The sequence below is a fragment of the Leiobunum rupestre genome, chromosome 9, assembly GCF_980474605.1.
Source record: "Leiobunum rupestre chromosome 9, qqLeiRupe1.1.hap1, whole genome shotgun sequence".
Lineage (NCBI taxonomy): Eukaryota > Metazoa > Arthropoda > Arachnida > Opiliones > Sclerosomatidae > Leiobunum > Leiobunum rupestre.
Genome location: NC_143392.1, coordinates 22,725,485 through 22,743,915, shown reverse-complemented (window position 1 = coordinate 22,743,915; position 18,431 = coordinate 22,725,485). Strand labels below are relative to the sequence as shown.

The window sequence follows — 18,431 nt, the reverse complement described above, 5'->3', positions numbered from 1 at the left end:
GTAATATTGAACTTCTGATTGTTTTCAGAACGTTTTAACGAAACTATGTTCGAGGTGTACAATCTGTACGTTCTTAGTATATGTCACGTGTGTGGCTCATACCAATGCCCGTACTGTCCAGCCTTCAGTTGGGCCCCTAAACTGACCACCGTTAACCCCATACTACTTATCCTCTTGTGCGTTGTTTCAACGTATTACGGCGCGTTCAAAAGGAACGCTTCTTGAGTGGCCATTGTGGAAAATGGCGGTAATTTGAAGTCTCCATCAAAACGAGGGTAGGGGACAATAGACATAAAACAAAACTGTTTAAAAAATATTTCTATAGCTTCCAGCAGCGTGTTAGGTTGAAAAAAATAATTATAAAAAAACGTTACAATGTTACCAGAAAATGCCAATTATTTTCTGCTACTTATAAATAAAACGGGGGTAAAAATATGACAAAAAAAAAGAGAAAAAAGTATTTTTTTGATAAAGAAAATCGACAAATAACTAAACTTTAAAGGTGCGTTGATTTGATTTGATTCGAGTTGCGTGCGTTTCAAAAAATATTGTGGTTTAAAAAAAGCTCAACCACGGCTCGAACTGAGTAACTGAAAATAATAATAGATGGCGAAACCTTCGCCAATTTAGCGCTTTCTCCGAAAAAGGGAGGAAATAATTTCGAATTTCAACCAAACCTCATTTTGCGAAGTGTTTTTTTATATAAACGTTATAATATAAGTGCAGTTAATTTTAAAATAATGAAGATATTATTTAATTAATTCATCCGTCATTGATATTTTTTTTTTAAAACGCTTGGGTCCACGTTAAAGTATTGTTACAAATTTATGTCGTTCCACCCTTTTCATTAATCTTCATAATTACGTTGCCATGACTTTAAATCTGTAAGAGATTTAAATTAAGAACAAAATAGTCAACACATTGTTTAAAATAATGTACTTAAGTCATCATTTTGAAAACCGCGCGAATCATATATTTTCGTAATTTCATTTCATTATTATGGAAGAGTTAGTATCTGTTATCAAACGAGGTGCTTTTAATTTCCCCATTTTATTTTTTTAAACGTGTATTTTCTACCCCAAAATTTCCCATTTTTTAGGGACGGGGTAGGCAAAATCTATGCAGGAATATTTAAAATTATTTCTTATCCATTTTCATCAAACAAAAAAGGTTATGAGGGTATATAAATTACGTAAGTTATAAAAATGAGAGTATGATAGTAACTTATGAAGCGAGTAACTTAGATGGAAAGTGTTTTGAACAAAAGATAACAAAAAGTTCCCCTTGTTGTTTTAGAGGTATTTAATTTTATAGATCAAAAACCAAGCTTTTTTTGCAGTATTAAAATACTGTTCGTTAATACGACACGTCCTTCTTAACGATATAGTGATATTTTTATGAAAAGACCTGAAGAGCAATACCAGAACGATACACAAATTAGGCTTAGCTCGAGACAAGGCTTAGAGCCTTGTTTTAGCGTTTATGTCTTCTGCTACTAAGATTGTTCAGCACTTGACAAGTTGGCATCATATGGCTTGAGCGAGCGGTCGATTTCCTAAGCCTTGTTTCGTACTACGTAAATTAATCTAATTTAAACTAAAATTTGAAAAAATGTAATTAGATAGTACCCCCACCCCCAACTACAAAAAAAAAAAAGTTTTTTTTGCCAAAGACTGGCCCTTATTTTTAATTGTTGCTCATGTCATAGAAATCTTAGCGGAAACCCATAATGGTTTGGGTTAACTTCTAAGTCTGGTTTCATCCAAACGGGACCCAATTACCTGAATTTAAAACGATTTCCTTATCTTTTTCGGGGGTTTATAAAAAGGAATTTTTTATTTAGAATTATTGGGCGCTCACTCTTAAGTTTTAAAGTAAACAAGATAATTATGCACAAAACAAGTGTACAGTGTAAAAAAATATGAGAAAAAGCGGGGATTTTAGAGAGAAAGAACAAAATAGATTGTATAAAGTTTGGATAAGGGTTAATAGTAGAATAGTGTAGTTTGGCTTTTAAATTGATAAATAACAGATTTCTCACCCACAATAATCATTTTAACCAAGATTTGAAAGCCTATTATTGAAAAATATTTTAAATGATTTAATCAAGAAATTTTTTATATGGTTCTATTTTTATCCGTGCCAAAGTAGGCCCATTAATTAATTTAAAATGCTTTGTAATATTTTAATAAGACCCAAAATATTTTTAGATATTCTGGAAATTAAAAACTGTTTTAGTTTTCATTATATTTTTAAAAGGCTTTCGATAGTTTTTCATTGAAAAAAAAACGTTTGGTTGTGTTTGCAATAGAACAATTTTCAGTACCGGTAATTTTATTCACCTTTTATTCATTTAATTTTTTATACGTTCATAGTAAATAATGAGAAATTGTATGTATACAGGGAAAAAGAGTTTCCGCGAAAAAAAAACAGTATAATAATAATAATAAAGTTTTGTAAAATGTTTTTAACAAAAATAAGTTTTCATTTATTCACGTCTCTTTCCTATCATTGCATTATTTAATACTGCAGAATTATCATAATAAAACAGTAACAATTTGTATTCAAGCTTCGTTACGAGCTCAATCGGGAAATTTCTTGTTAACAATATTGTAGCTAACAGATGTCGCCAGGAATCCCGTGAAAATCAAATCTTCGGTGGGCGGAGATGGTCACGTGGAACGCGTTATTCGGCGAAACTTGCTCGTGGCTGACATTCAACGATACAACTGTCGGGAAAAAAGGTACAGTTTTTTAAACACATTTTCTTCCCGTATAGTTCGTAGTCACGTCGTAAAAAACATTCCTTATCTAACAGTAGTTAGGTAGTAAACGAAACCCTTGTTAATTTTTATCCGAAGACGTTTCGTTCGCCCCATTGTGCCTTAAAAATAGCAGGCCGAGGCGTCGATTATTTGGACGGACGTCGGGCTCTGTTTGTGACCCAGTTGATGAGTCGCCTTCAAACATCCTCCCTAAAAAGTTTCCGCAGTAGGTCAAATTTCGTCAGCATGTAACCGTGACGCCAATAACTAGTTATCCACGTTCATGTCAGGCCTATTTGGAAGCTACCTTTACCTTTTGGCCTAAAGGTACGTGGCTTTTTTGTAATAAATATCAAAATTTATGTCGTAAGCGTGAATGTTTTATCTTAACGCCGGTGTAGGGGGGAGGGGGTGTATCATTACCAATTTCGCGTCGAAATGTTTTTAAAGTGAACCCACGTAAATTTTTTTATTTGCCGATACGCCCTCCATATTTTTATGATATTTATTTTAAAATGTTAAGTTTATTTAACTAGCTAATCAGTAGTAGGTTTAAATCGCTGTTAAATTAAATACAAGGCGTGTACGTTTACAAAAAGAAATTGGTTAGCGACACCGCAGATATCAAGGCACCCTTCAGTTTTATTAATAGTTGAAATGGGTGCTATTTTAATACATGCGGGCCAGTTAAGGGCTCTAAACAAACATTCCATTATAATTCGCAACATCTTGAAGCGTTTTCGTCGCGTTCCTTCGGTTAAGTGTTAGTACTTGTCAAGGAAATATGGTTGTGCCATAGTCTTAACTCGTACCCGATCCATTGTTGGTGGAGTGTCGAGTACAGGACAATTAGATAGGCCTATTATTATCTCAGCTGTGCCGGGTGGCAATAAGTCAGCCCAAAGTGTATTGCTCATAGCCCGTACCAGCTGTTTAAGGATGAGTTTCACAACACACACGATGCACGTTCCAATCTCTAACTTCAATATTAAAACTCCTCAAAAGCAGCAGGGTTGGTTTCGTACGTGCTGACAAGTGACATTGGCAATAACGATATGGATCTGAACACCAGAAGTATATAAGAAAAATCTTGCGCGAGAAGTATACATCTCAATTTACCACTAATGTTATTCGCAAGAAAATATTGATTATAAAGAATTAAATATCCCTACGCCAATTAATTTTCACATTTTACATCGGTAGGCAGAGTAATACAGGCGATAAATATTAGACCTAGATGCGAATGACGCTTCCGCGGTTTGGTGGGAAAATAGCTCCCGTTATATACACTTATCTCTTCAAGTTATATATTATAATCTTCTGATAATATATAAATACAAAAAATATTAACAAAATATTCTTGAAAAAAGAGCTTACGGATAAGGTGGATACTTCCTTCGAAAGAAGTATATTATATATATTATTGATCTCACGTTTGAACTTAGCCCTATCTGGGGTCTGTATTAATTTGACGATTGAAAGTGGAGGTATCATACTGGGTCTATGGCCTCGGGGAATATTCCACTCAAATTAGTAAAAAGTGTATGGGCCAACGCGTCGTATTCAATGTTGCGTTACATTGCCTCAAAGGTATTTCCATTCGTACCGCTTTTAGTATTCGAGTAAAAGTAAATGACGTTAGCGAACACACGCGTTTGTATCGAAAATAATCATTTAAAATCGAGATGATAAATTTGCGTTGCTATTTATTATTGTAATTTATTTATTGAAAAAGAAAGTATGAAACACCAGAATTTATACGCGAGTAGAAGTAAATGATGGGCAGTTTCGTTAAGGAACTGCTCGTGTGACTTTTGCTCAAGATCGAGGAATTTTGAGAGGTGAAATTGGCGCTCCTCTTTTATCACTGAATTTTGAGAGACGAAATTGGCGCTCCTCTCTCATCGCTGAATTTTGAGAGAGGAAATTGGCGCTCCTCTTTTAGCGCTCGTTTTTGAAAGACGAAATTGGCGCTCCTCTCTTATCGCTGAATTTTGAGAGACGAAATTGGCGCTCCTCTCTTATCGCTGAATTTTGAGAGACGAAATTGGCGCTCCTCTCTTTTCGCTGAATTTTGAGAGACGAAATTGGCGCTCCTCTTTTATCACTGAATTTTGAGAGACGAAATTGGCGCTCCTCTCTTATCGCTGAATTTTGAGAGACGAAATTGGCGCTCCTCTCTTATCGCTGAATTTTGAGAGACGAAATTGGCGCTCCTCTCTTATCGCTGAATTTTGAGAGACGAAATTGGCGCTCCTGAGTCTCTTATCGCTGAATTTTGAGAGACGAAATTGGCGCTCCTGAGTCTCTTATCGCTGAATTTTGAGAGACGAAATTGGCGCTCCTCTTTTAGCGCTCGTTTTTGAAAGCCGAAATTGGCGCTCCTCTTTTAGCGCTCGTTTTTGAAAGACGAAATTGGCGCTCCTCTCTTATCGCTCAATTTTGAGAGGTGAAATTAACGTTCCTCTTATTGTCATTTGGCGCTCTATTAAAAGATAATTTTACCGCTCAATTTAGCTAAAAATGAGAGGATCGTGCCCATCACCGAAATGAATGTGGTAAAAGCGCAACGCGTTATTTAAAACCATAATTAAAAATCAATATTGGAAATATTTAGCGCTTTCCCTCCATTATTCAAAATTAATATATCCACTATTGACTCGGCTTCGACGTGAGATTCGCGTGTATTACCTACATTTTTTACCTGTCTGCACCGGATAAATCTAGTCAAGCTTGTTTTTAAATCATGATAAAATGTCGGCCAAGGCGATTTTTTTTAAGTAAGACTGGCTCTATTGAAATTCATTTCTTTTTCTATTAAAGTTAATTATGGAATTTACTTCACGCATTTTAAGTACCTTTGGTGTTTTTTCTTTATACGCGTCTGAATTGGGCTAATATCTTTGCAGGCAGCCCAGCGGTCTGGGAATTTTTAAAACCAGCCACCGTTTAGATGGCGCCACTAGTAAGTACTCGGCTAGTTAAGCTATTTCAACCAATGGGAAAGCGGGTGAAAGATTATTGTCCTTTGCCCTTCTTTTCCATTGGACTATGAAAAAGCGTGACCTTTCACCCGCTTTCCCATTGGTGGAAATAGCTTAACTCCTCTAGTACGAATAAAGTTTTACCCAATGAGGTAGAAAAAATAAGAGATCCAAACAAATCTGGGATTCGCGGGACGCGTTTTATTCGAGTAGGAGAATTAGGCTCAAGTTTCAACTTTATCCAATCGTGATGGCGCCATCTGTTTCTATAAGCAGACACTTTTGCAAAATATATTAAGGTTTAGTTTTACAATAACACGATACATGGCGCCAACATGATTTGATTAAGTTCATTCACTAAGCCTAACTCTCCAACTCAACAAATACTGTCCCGCGAAACGGTAGGTCCTGGAAGGCGGATTTGGATCTCTATTTATTCTACCTCAATGGTTTTACCCTGGAGAATAGAACTTATCATAACTTAATGGACCAAGAATCTATGGGGACTCACTGTTCCCGATATTTTGACACGGTAGGCGTGGCCTAAATCGGAAGGCTTACTGACAAGAGGACTACCCGAGGTGTAACTCACCGATTTTCTTTAAATTCAGGGATTAAGTAGACCTTCACGTAACTTAAAAAACTCCAAAGGGAAAAAATGCGATGGGATTTAGTTTTACCATGGCACCGAAAACGTTTTTGACAACTAAAATATTCCATGTAAATTAACATAGGAAGATTGAAGATTCCTAAATTATTCAATTTTTTTTTAAACAAAGGTGGTTAATTGTGGGTAAATATCAAATTGTGGGTAAATATCAAATTGTGGGTAAATATCAAATTTGATATTTACCCAAAATTAACCAAATTCGTTTAAAAAAAATTTACATAGAAAAATATAATATTTTAGTTGTCAAAAACGTTTTTGGTTGCCATGGTAAAACTAAAGCCCATCGCATTTTTTCCCTTTGGGAATTTTTAAGTTACGTGAAGGTCTACTTAATCCCTGAATTTAAACAAAATCGGTGAGTTACACCTCGGGTAGTCAGTCTCCTTGTGAGTTACACCAGCCTCTCGGAAGCGCCTCAAGAATTCTGTTCAACTATCACTACAGTACGTGCGAGAAAGTTAGGCTTAGTTTATTAATTTTTTTAAGTTTAGAAAAGAAATGTATTCCAGTGAATTTGATAAAAAAAAACCTCAGCCAAACGCGGCTTACTGGTTATTTTTACAAACTTTTAAAGAACTAATTTCGAAAATAAAAGGTCTAAAACTTCCTAAGCCTAATCATCATTTAACCGACAACAACGGCGCCATTTTGTCCAAATTGAACGTGAAAGCCATTGAGTTGGGAATATTAATCTAGAGGTCCAATCAAAACGTCGGATTTCAGTATTTCGCGAAACATGTTTCTAAAAAATAAGAATACTGCCGTCTGCTCCCAAATGACGAGAAAACTTTATCATTCTACCCGTGGCGCCGTCTATCTCTCAATGGTTCGTTCAAATAAGACACGTTTTCCGGCAAAAAGATATTTTTTTCAAAAATAATGGATGGCGCCACGGGTCATATGATAACGTTTTCTCGTCATTTTAGAGGAGACAGCACATTCGTAATTATCAAAAACTTGTTTCGCGGAGAACAGATTTGATTGGATCTCTAGATTAATATTCCCAACTCAATGGTGAAAGCTACAGCTTCTCTACGAATCTACGTCGGAAATCGACTTCAGCGCCGCCAAGTTTGTCCACATTGAACTAAAATTAACCGTGATTTTCCTATTCCCCGTATTAACGAGTGCTTTTTAAAGCCTGAACAGTGAGTAATCATAGATTCTTGGTCCATGATGGGACAGCCGCACTAAGTCACTGTGGCGCCATCTAATAGCGTTTTCCATTGGGCTGCTCCGAGCGGTCTCGGATCGCGCCGAAAAAAAAACGTATTTCATTTGGGAAAAAGGAGTAGTTCCGAGACGGATTTTCGTTTTCCATTGATTCGAGCTGCTTTTTCAGATCGCTCGGATCGCCAATGGAATACGAACTTCACACACTTTTGCTTGGCTTTCGCAAGATATCAGACGATAAATTTGTATTTCACTAGGTGGTTTCTTTTCGCTTGTTCTCGGACTAAAAGTTAGGGCTGGAAAAACACCCGTTTTTTTTTAATAAAAACCCAAAAAACGCTGCTTTATTTTACTTTTAATCTATTTTTCGCTTCTGTTTAACCGTGCATACATATTACCATGAGTGTATAATATTGTTACATAAGTGTGACACTTCCTATTCTTCACGTACAACAGTTTTACTTTCCCGTTTTGCGTCCGCTTGTTAATGCTCTTTTAACTCATCGTAGAAAAATGGGAAAAAAACAGGCATACTTCTCAACTCACCCCCTACAACTCCTTAATTTTTGCATAACCTTTTGAAACATCCTGTATATAATATAATGGTGTGTCCTGTACAATCCTATAATTATAAATAATTAATATTAAAATAATTTGAAAAATATAATCCCTTTTTCTTACAAGGAATTTTAATTTTTGGCTGGGCTCCCTGCATTTGCCTTTTTTCCCTAACAGTGTAAAGAGATGGAAAACATTGATTGCTTTGCATTTAGTTCTCTTACATTTTCCACGGTTTATTTTTAACCCGGTGTGATCAAATTTCGGCAAGGCTTTGCGTTATAACTCTCTTCATTTTATTTCATAAAAATGAATTTTAAATCGATTCGAGGCCAAATATGGATCCTCGCCAAATTTTAGCCCTTTCGAGAGACAGTTCGACCTTAACCTTGAAAGTGAAAAGATAAATAACAGCTGACTTCCGGATCCGAGTCAACCGCCACAAGTTTTAAAGATTCCTAGTAAAGAATTGATCAGACAGTCTTTACAATTTTTAAATATATCCGGTAGTGATATCAGAAGTTTATAATTTATCTTTTACGAGATAAGTTTCCATCTAGGTTATTAAAATAAACCATGCAGGCTCGAAGCAGTTTTCAATGGGTGTGAATTTTCAGTCGAAACGCGGAAGGATACACCGCATTACTCAGGGTTGCTACAAAAGTCAGGCAATTTAAAAATGAACCTAAAAAGTTAGGGAATTAGATTTTCTTTTGACACTTTTTGAAGGTAATTTTACTATGACAAATTCTATGATTATCATTTATTTCCTTGAAAGTTTGGCTAATTACGGAAATATAAGTCCATTTAAATTTATTAACTGCTGATAAAAGTAAAATATAAAATAAAACCTTTAGCCTGAAAAGGTCACGGAAAATATCTTAAAATGGTCAGGGAAAACATGGAATTTGAATCTGAAAATATTGTGGCAACCCTGTCACGACTGAAAGTGTAACCCGTGTATTGCTCCGCCATGATGAAATTGTAAAAACCGATCTTTACCTATTTATAAATTATGTTTGATGTGATGGGTTTATATGATGTAATTCGCTTCGCACTGTTCTGTAATGAATTTTGAAAAATGAACATGTATAGGCAGATACATACTTTTCTCGTAAAAGATTTTATATGCTTCTGGTGATATTCAATGTATAATTTTTATTGCAAATTAGCCTATACTATTTACGCAATACTAAAAGTAAATGAACCAAAAAAGCTGTGTTTGGGTTCAGGGAATTTGAATCTGAAAATTTAGTGGCAACCAATTTTTCAAATAGGCCTAAAGGTCCGGAAATTCAGTTTTATCTGATACGTTTTCGTAAATTTACTATAATTCTATAACAAAGTCAGTTATTATTATTTAGTTCCTTAAAAGTACTATCTTCAGGGTGACCATTCTTCCTTTATTTTATAATTTTTCTATATTTCAATGCTTTCTTTTATTTTCCCATAATATAACCATTTTTCCTATAATTAGATATTATTTGGTATTTCGTGCGGTTTTTTCGAATTTCCCGCTTTTCGTAATACAGATGTACTAAATCCCTTTGATAATGGGGTGGCGGAGTGGTTAACACTTTCGCCTCGCAGCAAGAGGAGCCGGGTTCGATCCCAACTTGTGGCACTGGGTGAAAACTCGGAACAACTCCTTCTGCGCTGAGTTTGCAAGTTCTCTCCCCACTGGCTTAAGGGTTTTTCCCCGAGATCTTCGGTTTCCCCTTCCATAAAAACTTGTTGAGGTTAACGGTAATAGTAAGTGTAGGGAGCTGTGGCTTGCAGGGCTTGCCACCACCCTCCTACGCATTGTAACCCGGCCACCTGATTTAAGGGCTTCAAAAGTCGCTCGATGACTTAGGCCTTGGGTATTAGCCTAGTGGATTATTATTAAATTGTAAACTGCTTCTCTAAAGAACTGCACTGAACGTAATTAAGAATATCGTCGTCTCCTTAAAAGGAGTTCCTTATATATTAGCACAAATTTAAATTTTATTTATGCAAATTTTCCTATATGTTCCTATATTATCAAAGAAAATACTCCTATATGTTCCTATATTATCAAAGAAAATACTCCTATATGTTCCTATATTATCAAAGAAAATACTCCTATATGTTCCTATATTATCAAAGATAATACTCCTATATTATCCTATAAATAGACTGTTGAATTTCCTATATTCCTATAAATTTTTATCAGTGGTAACCCTGTATCTTTAAAGATAAAATATACGTTAATTTATTAAATTTTTATAAAAGAAAATATAAATTAAAAAAAGGAAAAATTTTGGCCTATATAAGGTCGGGGAAAATGGCCAAAGAAAATAGCGAAAGTCGGGGAATTTGTATCTGAAAATATTGTGGCAACCCTGTAACTTTTTCTTGAGGGGTAAGACAGTCTCAGATAATCTGTACACCAAGTTCGTGCATTTAGCACTGTTAAAAACTTGTCTAGGTTAACGGTAATAGTTAGTGTAGGGAGCTGTTGGCTCGATCTCGTGGCATGCAGGGCTTGCCACCACCCTCCTACGCATTGTAACCCGGCCACCTGAATTAAGGGCTTCAAAAGTCGCATGATGACTTAGGCCTTAGGTGGTGCCTTGGGTATTAGCCTAGCTGATTATTATTATTAAAGGTACATATTTTCAAGAGTTCGCAGAGTGCCTTACCCCTCGTTTTTTCTTAAGAAAATGTTCTAAAGGTTTTCGGTGTAATTTACATTTACTTAAGTTAATTTACTTTTGTCAACGGTTCAACTACTTCCTTCTTTCGAAGTAAATGCTCATTGCAGACTAGTTAAACACTTGATAAGGAGCTCCTTAACTCGCATAATTGATAAGAAACTAATTAATACTTTCTACTTACAAAACTCGAAACCCGATAACGAAATATCGATTCATCGCGAAACAACGCCCGTACGACGAAAAAGCCGCAAATCCCGAGGTAAACAACCGCAAATACCACCGTATTTAATAAATACAAACACTCTTATTTTGTTATAGTTTTCGCCAATTCACGACCGCGGTATTTCGTGGAATATCGTGTGTACATAAAGCTTTATAATTTCCCTACCTTTTTTGTTCGCCGCTGACATCCGGAGTTGTAAAACATTATCGCGATAATTATTATTATTGTATCGGACAGACCTCTGTATGTTTTTACGGCCCCTAATACAGCAAACAGAACTAGGGTCGTCTTTCGCGTCGCTGGCTGATTTCAACAAGAGTCTTTATAACTCAAAGCCTCCGTGGGCGATAGTTTTATTGGAAAAAGCGCAAAAACTCTAGACGGAGTAAGTTCTTAAAATAGCTCTTTACGGGACATCTCTTCGAAGTTGCCTGGCGCGTGGCGCGACTGGTGGCTCGATGGGAGGTTGTTAATTTATTGGATCAGTTCCCGCGTCTTATTTTTGTCCAGCTGCGGTGAATAAAAAGCGTTCTTCTATTGTTACTGAGCGCATTTTTGGAATTCCGTTTTTGTTTTCTATGGGATATCTATCTTAATGAAATCCAGTGGTGGCAAAGAGTCAACAATCTCGGAGGTACGGTTTGCTTTTTATATTCTTTTCGAAGATAAGGGTCAAAAGATACTATTTTTATAATGATATTTCTATGGAATCATTCTTATGAAATAAATTAATTTTGCGCATTAGCCTTTTCAGTTTAAATTGAGCTTCTCGCGTTGCCCGCTACCATAAGTGTATAATATTTGTTTCATAATTGTGACACTTCCTATTCTTCACGTGCAAAAGCTTTACTGAGAGCTATTCGCGAGACAGGCTGCATTACGGGCTTCGTCGCCGTTTCACGTCCGCTCGGGCACACGTAGTCTTTGACAGCGCCTCGCTAGGGGCAGATTTTGAAATCACTCCGCTACTAGCTCTCAGTAAATTATTCCCCAAAGCAGGGCCGTTTTAACCCTTCCGTAGGCCTTAGACAAAAATCTCTCATTTACCGACTTTTCGGACCTTCGTAGGCCCTATTATATGGAATCGTAGGCCCTAATGTCTCCTAAACTTTTCGCAGGCCCTAGGCCGTTTGCCTAGTCTGCCTTATGGATAAGGCGGCCCTGCCCCAAAGTGACAAACTTATGGAACAATATTATAGACTTATGTCGCTAAGTAACTCTGCGTAAATTGAAAAAGCTAATTAAAAACACATACGATTAAAAATTACAATCGTCATTGGTATAAGTGATATAAGTATTCATCTGCCTGTCCTGATAATGTAATTCGCTTAAAATATGTACCCTCACAGGCTTATGCTAATTTTTCAAAGTTCTTTTCGAAACAAAAAACCGTACTGCGTCTCATAAGTTATCTACGTTAAATATTATTAGATTAGAGTTAGGCAGGGCCCCCAGAGTTCTTATAATTCCTATAAAATCCTATATTATCAGAACTGTTCTATAACATCCTATATTTTTAGCAAAATCCCCAAAAAGATCAATAAAATCCTACAATTTTGATATTCGGCCCATTTCAAATCCCGCCATTCACAAGGAGACATCCTGAGGTGTTTCTCCCCGTTTTTTTTTCAAACTCGGGGATTAAGTAAACCTTCATATACCTTGAAACATAGAAACTACTCGGTACGGGCAAAAGGTTCTCCGTTCATTTCCGCTTGAATCTAATTGGCCGTCATTTTCAAAGCTATATTTGATTGGACCAGAGATAACCGGAAATGAAGGGAGAACCTTTTTTCCGTGTCATCTTAGTAAAGCACGTACAAAGGCAGGGCCTTCTATTCCTGTGGTAGTTTCTATGCTTGAAAGCTCCGAAACGGAAAAGTTTCAATGGCAATTCGTTTTGGCATGGCAACCAAAAACGTTTTTCACTATTCAACTTTAAACTTTCTCTACGTAAAATAGCATGGGAAAATCACGGATTGTATTTAATTGATTTTACCCAATTTTATCGATTTTATTCAATTTTATCGATTATTTTATTTATTGTTATTTTAAAAAAAAATTGGCAAAACAATTGGATAAAATCGATAAGATTGGGTAAAATCATTAAAATACAATCCGTTTAAACTTGAGTTGTGAAAAACATTTTTGGTTGCCATGGCAAAACGAATTACCATTGAAACTCTTCCCTTTAGGAGCTTTCAAGGTACATCATGGATAGTAGATTTTAGAGGATCGGTATTTAGCCCCCGTTAACCAATCACACTAAGAGAGTCCGCCAAGGTTATTTGAAAAAAAAAACAAGTATCGCTAAGATAAACACAGTACATTTTTACGCCAAAAGGTATTTTTTTCACGTTTTTATAGATTAAATATGATATACTAAATATCAGTTGATAGTTTTTATTGAATTGAAAAACCAAAATTAAAAATTACTAAAATATAATGCGCAAAAAATTACTTAACAATATCAACCGCATTAGATTGCCATTTTGAAATATTAAGATCACGTGGTACAAACGACCTTTCAAGACTCCCTCGGAGTCTCTCGAGCTGATTGATACGCGGGGAGAAATAAAATGCACTGTGGAAGGCTATCGAAAACCTGTCCTCTTAATTTACTGTCCATGATGGGTACATGCAGGTCTACTCTACCCCCGAGTTTGAAAAAAATCGGTGATTATCACCTCGGGATGTCTCCTTGCTAGTGAAATTGCTAGATTTAACAATATGATAAATCTAAAAATAAAACAAAAACGATACTCATATATTCCCTTTATCAATTAAATTCCAATTTTAATAAAAACTTCGATAAAAACGGTCTTTAGCGATTTCGGTCGCTCTCAATTTCATTGGAACCATATTTTTGTTTGTAATAAGTCGCAAAAGTTCCCCTGGTTTGCCACACGTCAGGGAAATCAGGGGAAAACGGGGTTGACTGATTTAAATCTAAAGCGTCTAACCAATGAAAATTGTACACGAGAAAATGCACGACTTTTGATGGGTTGCGTTATCCTTGTGTGGCTCCTAGCAGGGTTGACACGGTGTCTGGAAAACCAAGGATTCTATATTTTTAGAAGGATAGGAAGTGACTAGGTTCCCCTGTATAAACGGCCTGGCGGGAAGAGCGTGGAGTTTTACAAAAGAGTGACGTCACTTTTACCGCTTTTACTCACCCCCAAGGCCAAATCGCTCAACGGCGAAATGGGCTTTGACGCCTTCACGGTAGCGATATTTGACCTTGGGAATTTTAAAAATTAGTCCAAAAATCAGATAAATGTCAGAGAATTTAATTTAGGTTGCAAATAGAAAACCTTTACTAAATTTTAGGGTTAAAAATTCAAAATTTTAGCACAAAATAAGTCAGGGAAAATGTCCGAAGATGGTGAAAAGTCTTCATGTGAAAAAACTGTGGCAACCCTGCCTAGGTATAAACAATTTTATTGACAGCTAATGTATTACATAGTTTGCATCCCTACGTCATCAGTGACGCAGTTCCAAGTATAGATACATTCACCAAGAATAAATATGTAATTTACTCAAGAATGAACGGTACGATGCGATGTCGCCATTTTGCTGGTGTAGATTTCTCAGTAAAACGCGAGGGTTAACAGTTTCAATCGTCTGTTTGTGGATTTTAATTATTTTTAAATGATTAAGAATTGAGTTTCACGTTAAAAATTGTTAATTGCCTAGTTAAAATTGTTCGAGTAGTTCCATTAGAATGGGAGACCGAAAATTGTCATTTTATTCAATACCGAAGGTAATTGTAAAAGAGATCACCACAAAGGCCTAATTTGATAAACTTTGCTAACTTCTTTTCTTAGATATCCCTGTCGTTATTTGCTATTTTATTTAAATAACCCGGGTTTAAAATCCTATCTGGGTTTTCTTAAGGCCCTTAACGATATTAATTTAAAAATTTGAAAGTATAAATCAAATTTTCGTACGTTTTGTCGCTTTGATGAGATTACCAACAAAATGGCTACCTATTTGGTAGCTACGCGCGAAATGGTTTGAAAGTTTCACTTGCCTCCTGGTTTCCAAGGAGACCACAGGCCCCCTCCCTTTGGTGCAAACTATGTATTGGAGACGTTACGAGCCGAGGCATTTATCAATCCATGAATTTAAGACTTAAAATAATGGATTGATTAAGGTTCTCGGCTCTAAACGTATCCAATTAATAAAATAAAATTGTTTATACCACGAGAGTTTCTCCAGTTTAATTTTTATATTTATAGTAATGAAAAGGTTCAGAAGCTCATACATTTCTGGATTTTCGTCTGCTAAGAAGACGATTTTGTTATTTATAAAACACAAATCGTCTGCTTATGGATATTCACATTTTTGGATGAAATTAATTCATGGTACGACCAATAATATAGTTATTTATACTTAACCAGCGTCATCATGACTTTGTAGATACCAATCGTCTCAACCACCTTCTGATTCATAACAGATTATGTATCAGAAAAACCATAACAGTTGTGAACGTTTTATGCTTCTTCCGGTTGTAACGTTACGATAGGTATCGGAAAGCAACTTGTTCTACGAGCAGGTTTTTCTGAAACGTTCAATAAACGTATGGTTGAGGAACGAGCTTGCCGTCATTTTGATTGAATCATTTTAAACGGCGTTCAACAACCATTTGCAATTGGACCGAACGGTAACGCGATCAGAAGTATCGGATTAATTTACGATTTTAGTTGTTGAACGCAGCCATGATTTTGGACGAAATAACAGGGCTCCCAGAGGTCCTATAATTCATAATAAAATCCTATATTTTCTGAAATGTCATATACCATCTTATATTGTTTAGCAAAATCCCCAAAAAATCCTATAATTTTGATATTTTGCTAATTTCAAATCCCGCCACTCAGTTAAATTGCTAGATTTAGCTATACAGTCATTCTAGTCTATACTTAGCTTATTGTTAACATGGTTAGCTACTAGTATATTTTTGTGATACAATGGTTAAATAGTTTCTATTTTAAATGAAAATCAAAGATTTCTTTCACTAAATATAGATTTTGTTTTTAAATGCACCAAGTTAGTAAATGAAATAGCATATATAGTCTTGTAAAATCCTATAATTTTAAAAAAAAACGTCCTATAAAGTCCTATATTTTTAGAAATATAATTCTATTTTTATATAAAAAAAATTTCCACCAATTTCAATAACTGCGGGTTAATTTACTTCTGTTACTAATCGTAATATTTTATATTTATATAGTAAAAGAAATGTATTTACGGTACGGGTTTAATCTCATTAGCATATTGTATACATCGCGCTGTACATTAATAACTAGGCTAAACGATACGCGTATAACGCCAATGTAATGCTTAGCGCGATGTTTACAAAAATTAGCCCCCACCCCCGGAACGAATGAGGGCTTATTATCGCTTAATTAATTAGCAATCCCCCCCCCCTCCTGGTTTCTTTCCACACCCGCCGAAAGCGGTGACCCTAATGAAGCGAATCCGTTCTTAAACTTCTTAATAACCCCCTCCCTCCCCCAGCCGAGGAAAAAATGAACTACAAAAACACGCCCTTTGACCCTACCCGATTCCCGATGATCCCCTAAATTACTCTCCCACCCGCGTTATCTATTTCAAAAAGCCGACAAAAAATTCCACGACACCTAACGCCCTCTATCGCCCAATTCGGGAAATAACATTAAAACATTTTGCTTTAATTAAACGCCGAAGACGCCATCTGTCCGTGCCCTTCATTAATTAAATTATGTTCCTAAAAAACCCGCCAGGGGGGGTCTCCGTGGTGACATTTCACTTTGCATAATGAACCTAAATTCCGACAAATATTTTGTAGCGTGAATAATAATGTTTTGTCATTTATTTTTTTCGCGGTCTCGCGGTTGATATGTTATTTTATAACAAAAATGCGGATTTTCGCGTAGTTACGGGATGACTTTGTGTTCTTTTCGCGACTTTTTTTTTAAAAGGTGGTAAAAGTATATTGTGACGGCGCGTAAATAATTAATGCTTTGGATATTTTGTTTTTGGGAGACGCGACCCGAATTTTTGCGTCCTCGCGTGAATGATTCGGATTGAAATTTTTGCGTCCTCGCCAAATTTTCGCGTAATACGGCTTAAGCCTTGTATGCTTTTACCGGCCCGGTAAGAGCGTTTTCAAATCAAACAAAATTTATTGCCGTATCAGATTGAACTTTCGCGTTCCATAATGTCGTTCGTGGATTTATTCGTGATGAAATTGAAAGTGTTTACTTTGGTAATGGCTAGCGTGTATATGGCTCTGTTTAAAGAGGTAAGACAAATTACGCATTGTATTATATTGTACGCGTAGCTTATGATTTTGAAAGCTTTACGTTATTCGTTCGTAGTCAGTTTATAAACGGTTTATTTATCGCGGGAAGAATGGCAACCCAAGGGTATTCTCTATTGGTGCGTAGAAATAATCTTCGAAGCCTAATTAGCTTCAACACCTCGGACCTTATTTTTATATTTTCAATTCGATAATTTTGTAAAAAGGGGTATTAGTTTACGCTTGAAAAAGATGGTTATTGGAAACTTTAAACCAGTTCAGTTTCTACCATATGTCTTTTCGTTATCGGAGCTATAAAAAAAGCAACTGTAGCGTAGCATTGAATAACAGGGGGTGGATAAAACTTATCAGATTAATTTTAATCTTGGAGAAACAGTACCCCTAATTATCGCGGTTTTTTTCGCAGACTTTTCGGCCATAATTCAAAGTACTTCCTTTCCAATTAGAACGCGCTTTGAAAAAGCCTTTGTTATTAAGAATTTATCTTTAGTTAACTTACCTCCGACTCACTTCGGCTGTCTCTCGCGATGGATACAGCGCGTTTCCGTTGGGATCTTCATCCCCAATTGTCTCGATCAAGCGACACCTCGTCGCCATTTCTCTGCAGCCGAAAGAATGTTATATACATAACAGTCTGCACGTTACTCGGTTGCGAATAGTCATAACGTTCTACCTGGCACGGGTCCCATTGGTCCGTACCCTAATAAGTTACCTTATACCCTTGATTATCATTGGTCGGATTGTAATTTTCGTGGCGTTCCCCCCTCGCTCGGAATCGCTAGTAAAACTCTTGGCCGTGTCCCTTTAGTACATTAGCGAGAGGACGCGCCAGTGACTAGCGCGATTCCTCTCTTCGTAAAAGTGTAAAGATTGTTCTCCTTTGATCCTCTCGGTTTAATGTCCGAGCTCGTCTAGTTTGGCATCGCTCCAGAAGGAGAAGAGACGTTCCCCGAGACACAGACACTGCGCGTTTTTCGGGGGGACACCACGCGCCGCGCGAAATGAAGCGACGACGCGCTTGGACTAGCCCTTCATTTTTGGCCGTTCACCTTCTTTTAGATTTTAGTTTGTTACCT

General features: G+C 36.3%; 2 protein-coding genes and 1 long non-coding RNA gene across 16 annotated transcripts in view; 2 read left to right on the top strand and 1 right to left on the bottom strand.

Moving 5' to 3' along the window:
• Mcr (macroglobulin complement-related) overlaps positions 1-1,819 on the top strand; it is a 357,065-nt gene extending 355,246 nt beyond the window's left edge. For all 4 annotated transcript variants that reach the window (XM_090158889.1, XM_090158887.1, XM_090158888.1 and 1 more), the window contains one exon: positions 29-1,819. In XM_090158889.1, the coding sequence (XP_090015015.1) occupies positions 29-225 (197 nt within the window). In that variant the 3' untranslated portion in view covers positions 226-1,819. The remainder of the gene's footprint in view (positions 1-28) is intronic.
• LOC149926881 (uncharacterized) lies at positions 726-18,201 on the bottom strand. 4 transcript variants are annotated; one of them, XR_016473921.1, is made up of 3 exons: positions 17,855-18,201; positions 8,139-8,214; positions 726-882 (listed from the first exon to the last, which is right to left on the bottom strand). It is a non-coding gene; the product is annotated as an uncharacterized LOC149926881 (long non-coding RNA). The 4 variants fall into 4 exon arrangements; XR_016473918.1 differs by lacking the exon at positions 726-882 and adding an exon at positions 2,491-2,729; XR_016473922.1 differs by lacking the exons at positions 726-882; positions 17,855-18,201 and adding exons at positions 2,491-2,729; positions 11,217-11,374.
• The window catches only part of Piezo (piezo type mechanosensitive ion channel component), a 48,872-nt gene continuing 33,167 nt past the window's right edge, over positions 2,727-18,431 (top strand). For 5 of the 8 annotated variants that reach the window (XM_090158886.1, XM_090158885.1, XM_090158882.1 and 2 more), the window contains exon 1: positions 17,034-17,337. In XM_090158886.1, coding sequence (XP_090015012.1) covers positions 17,254-17,337 — 84 coding nt within the window. In that variant the 5' untranslated portion in view covers positions 17,034-17,253. Of the gene's footprint in view, positions 2,745-17,032; positions 17,338-18,431 lie in introns of those variants that run through there. The other 3 variants (XM_090158883.1, XM_090158879.1, XM_090158884.1) reach the window with 2 other exon arrangements.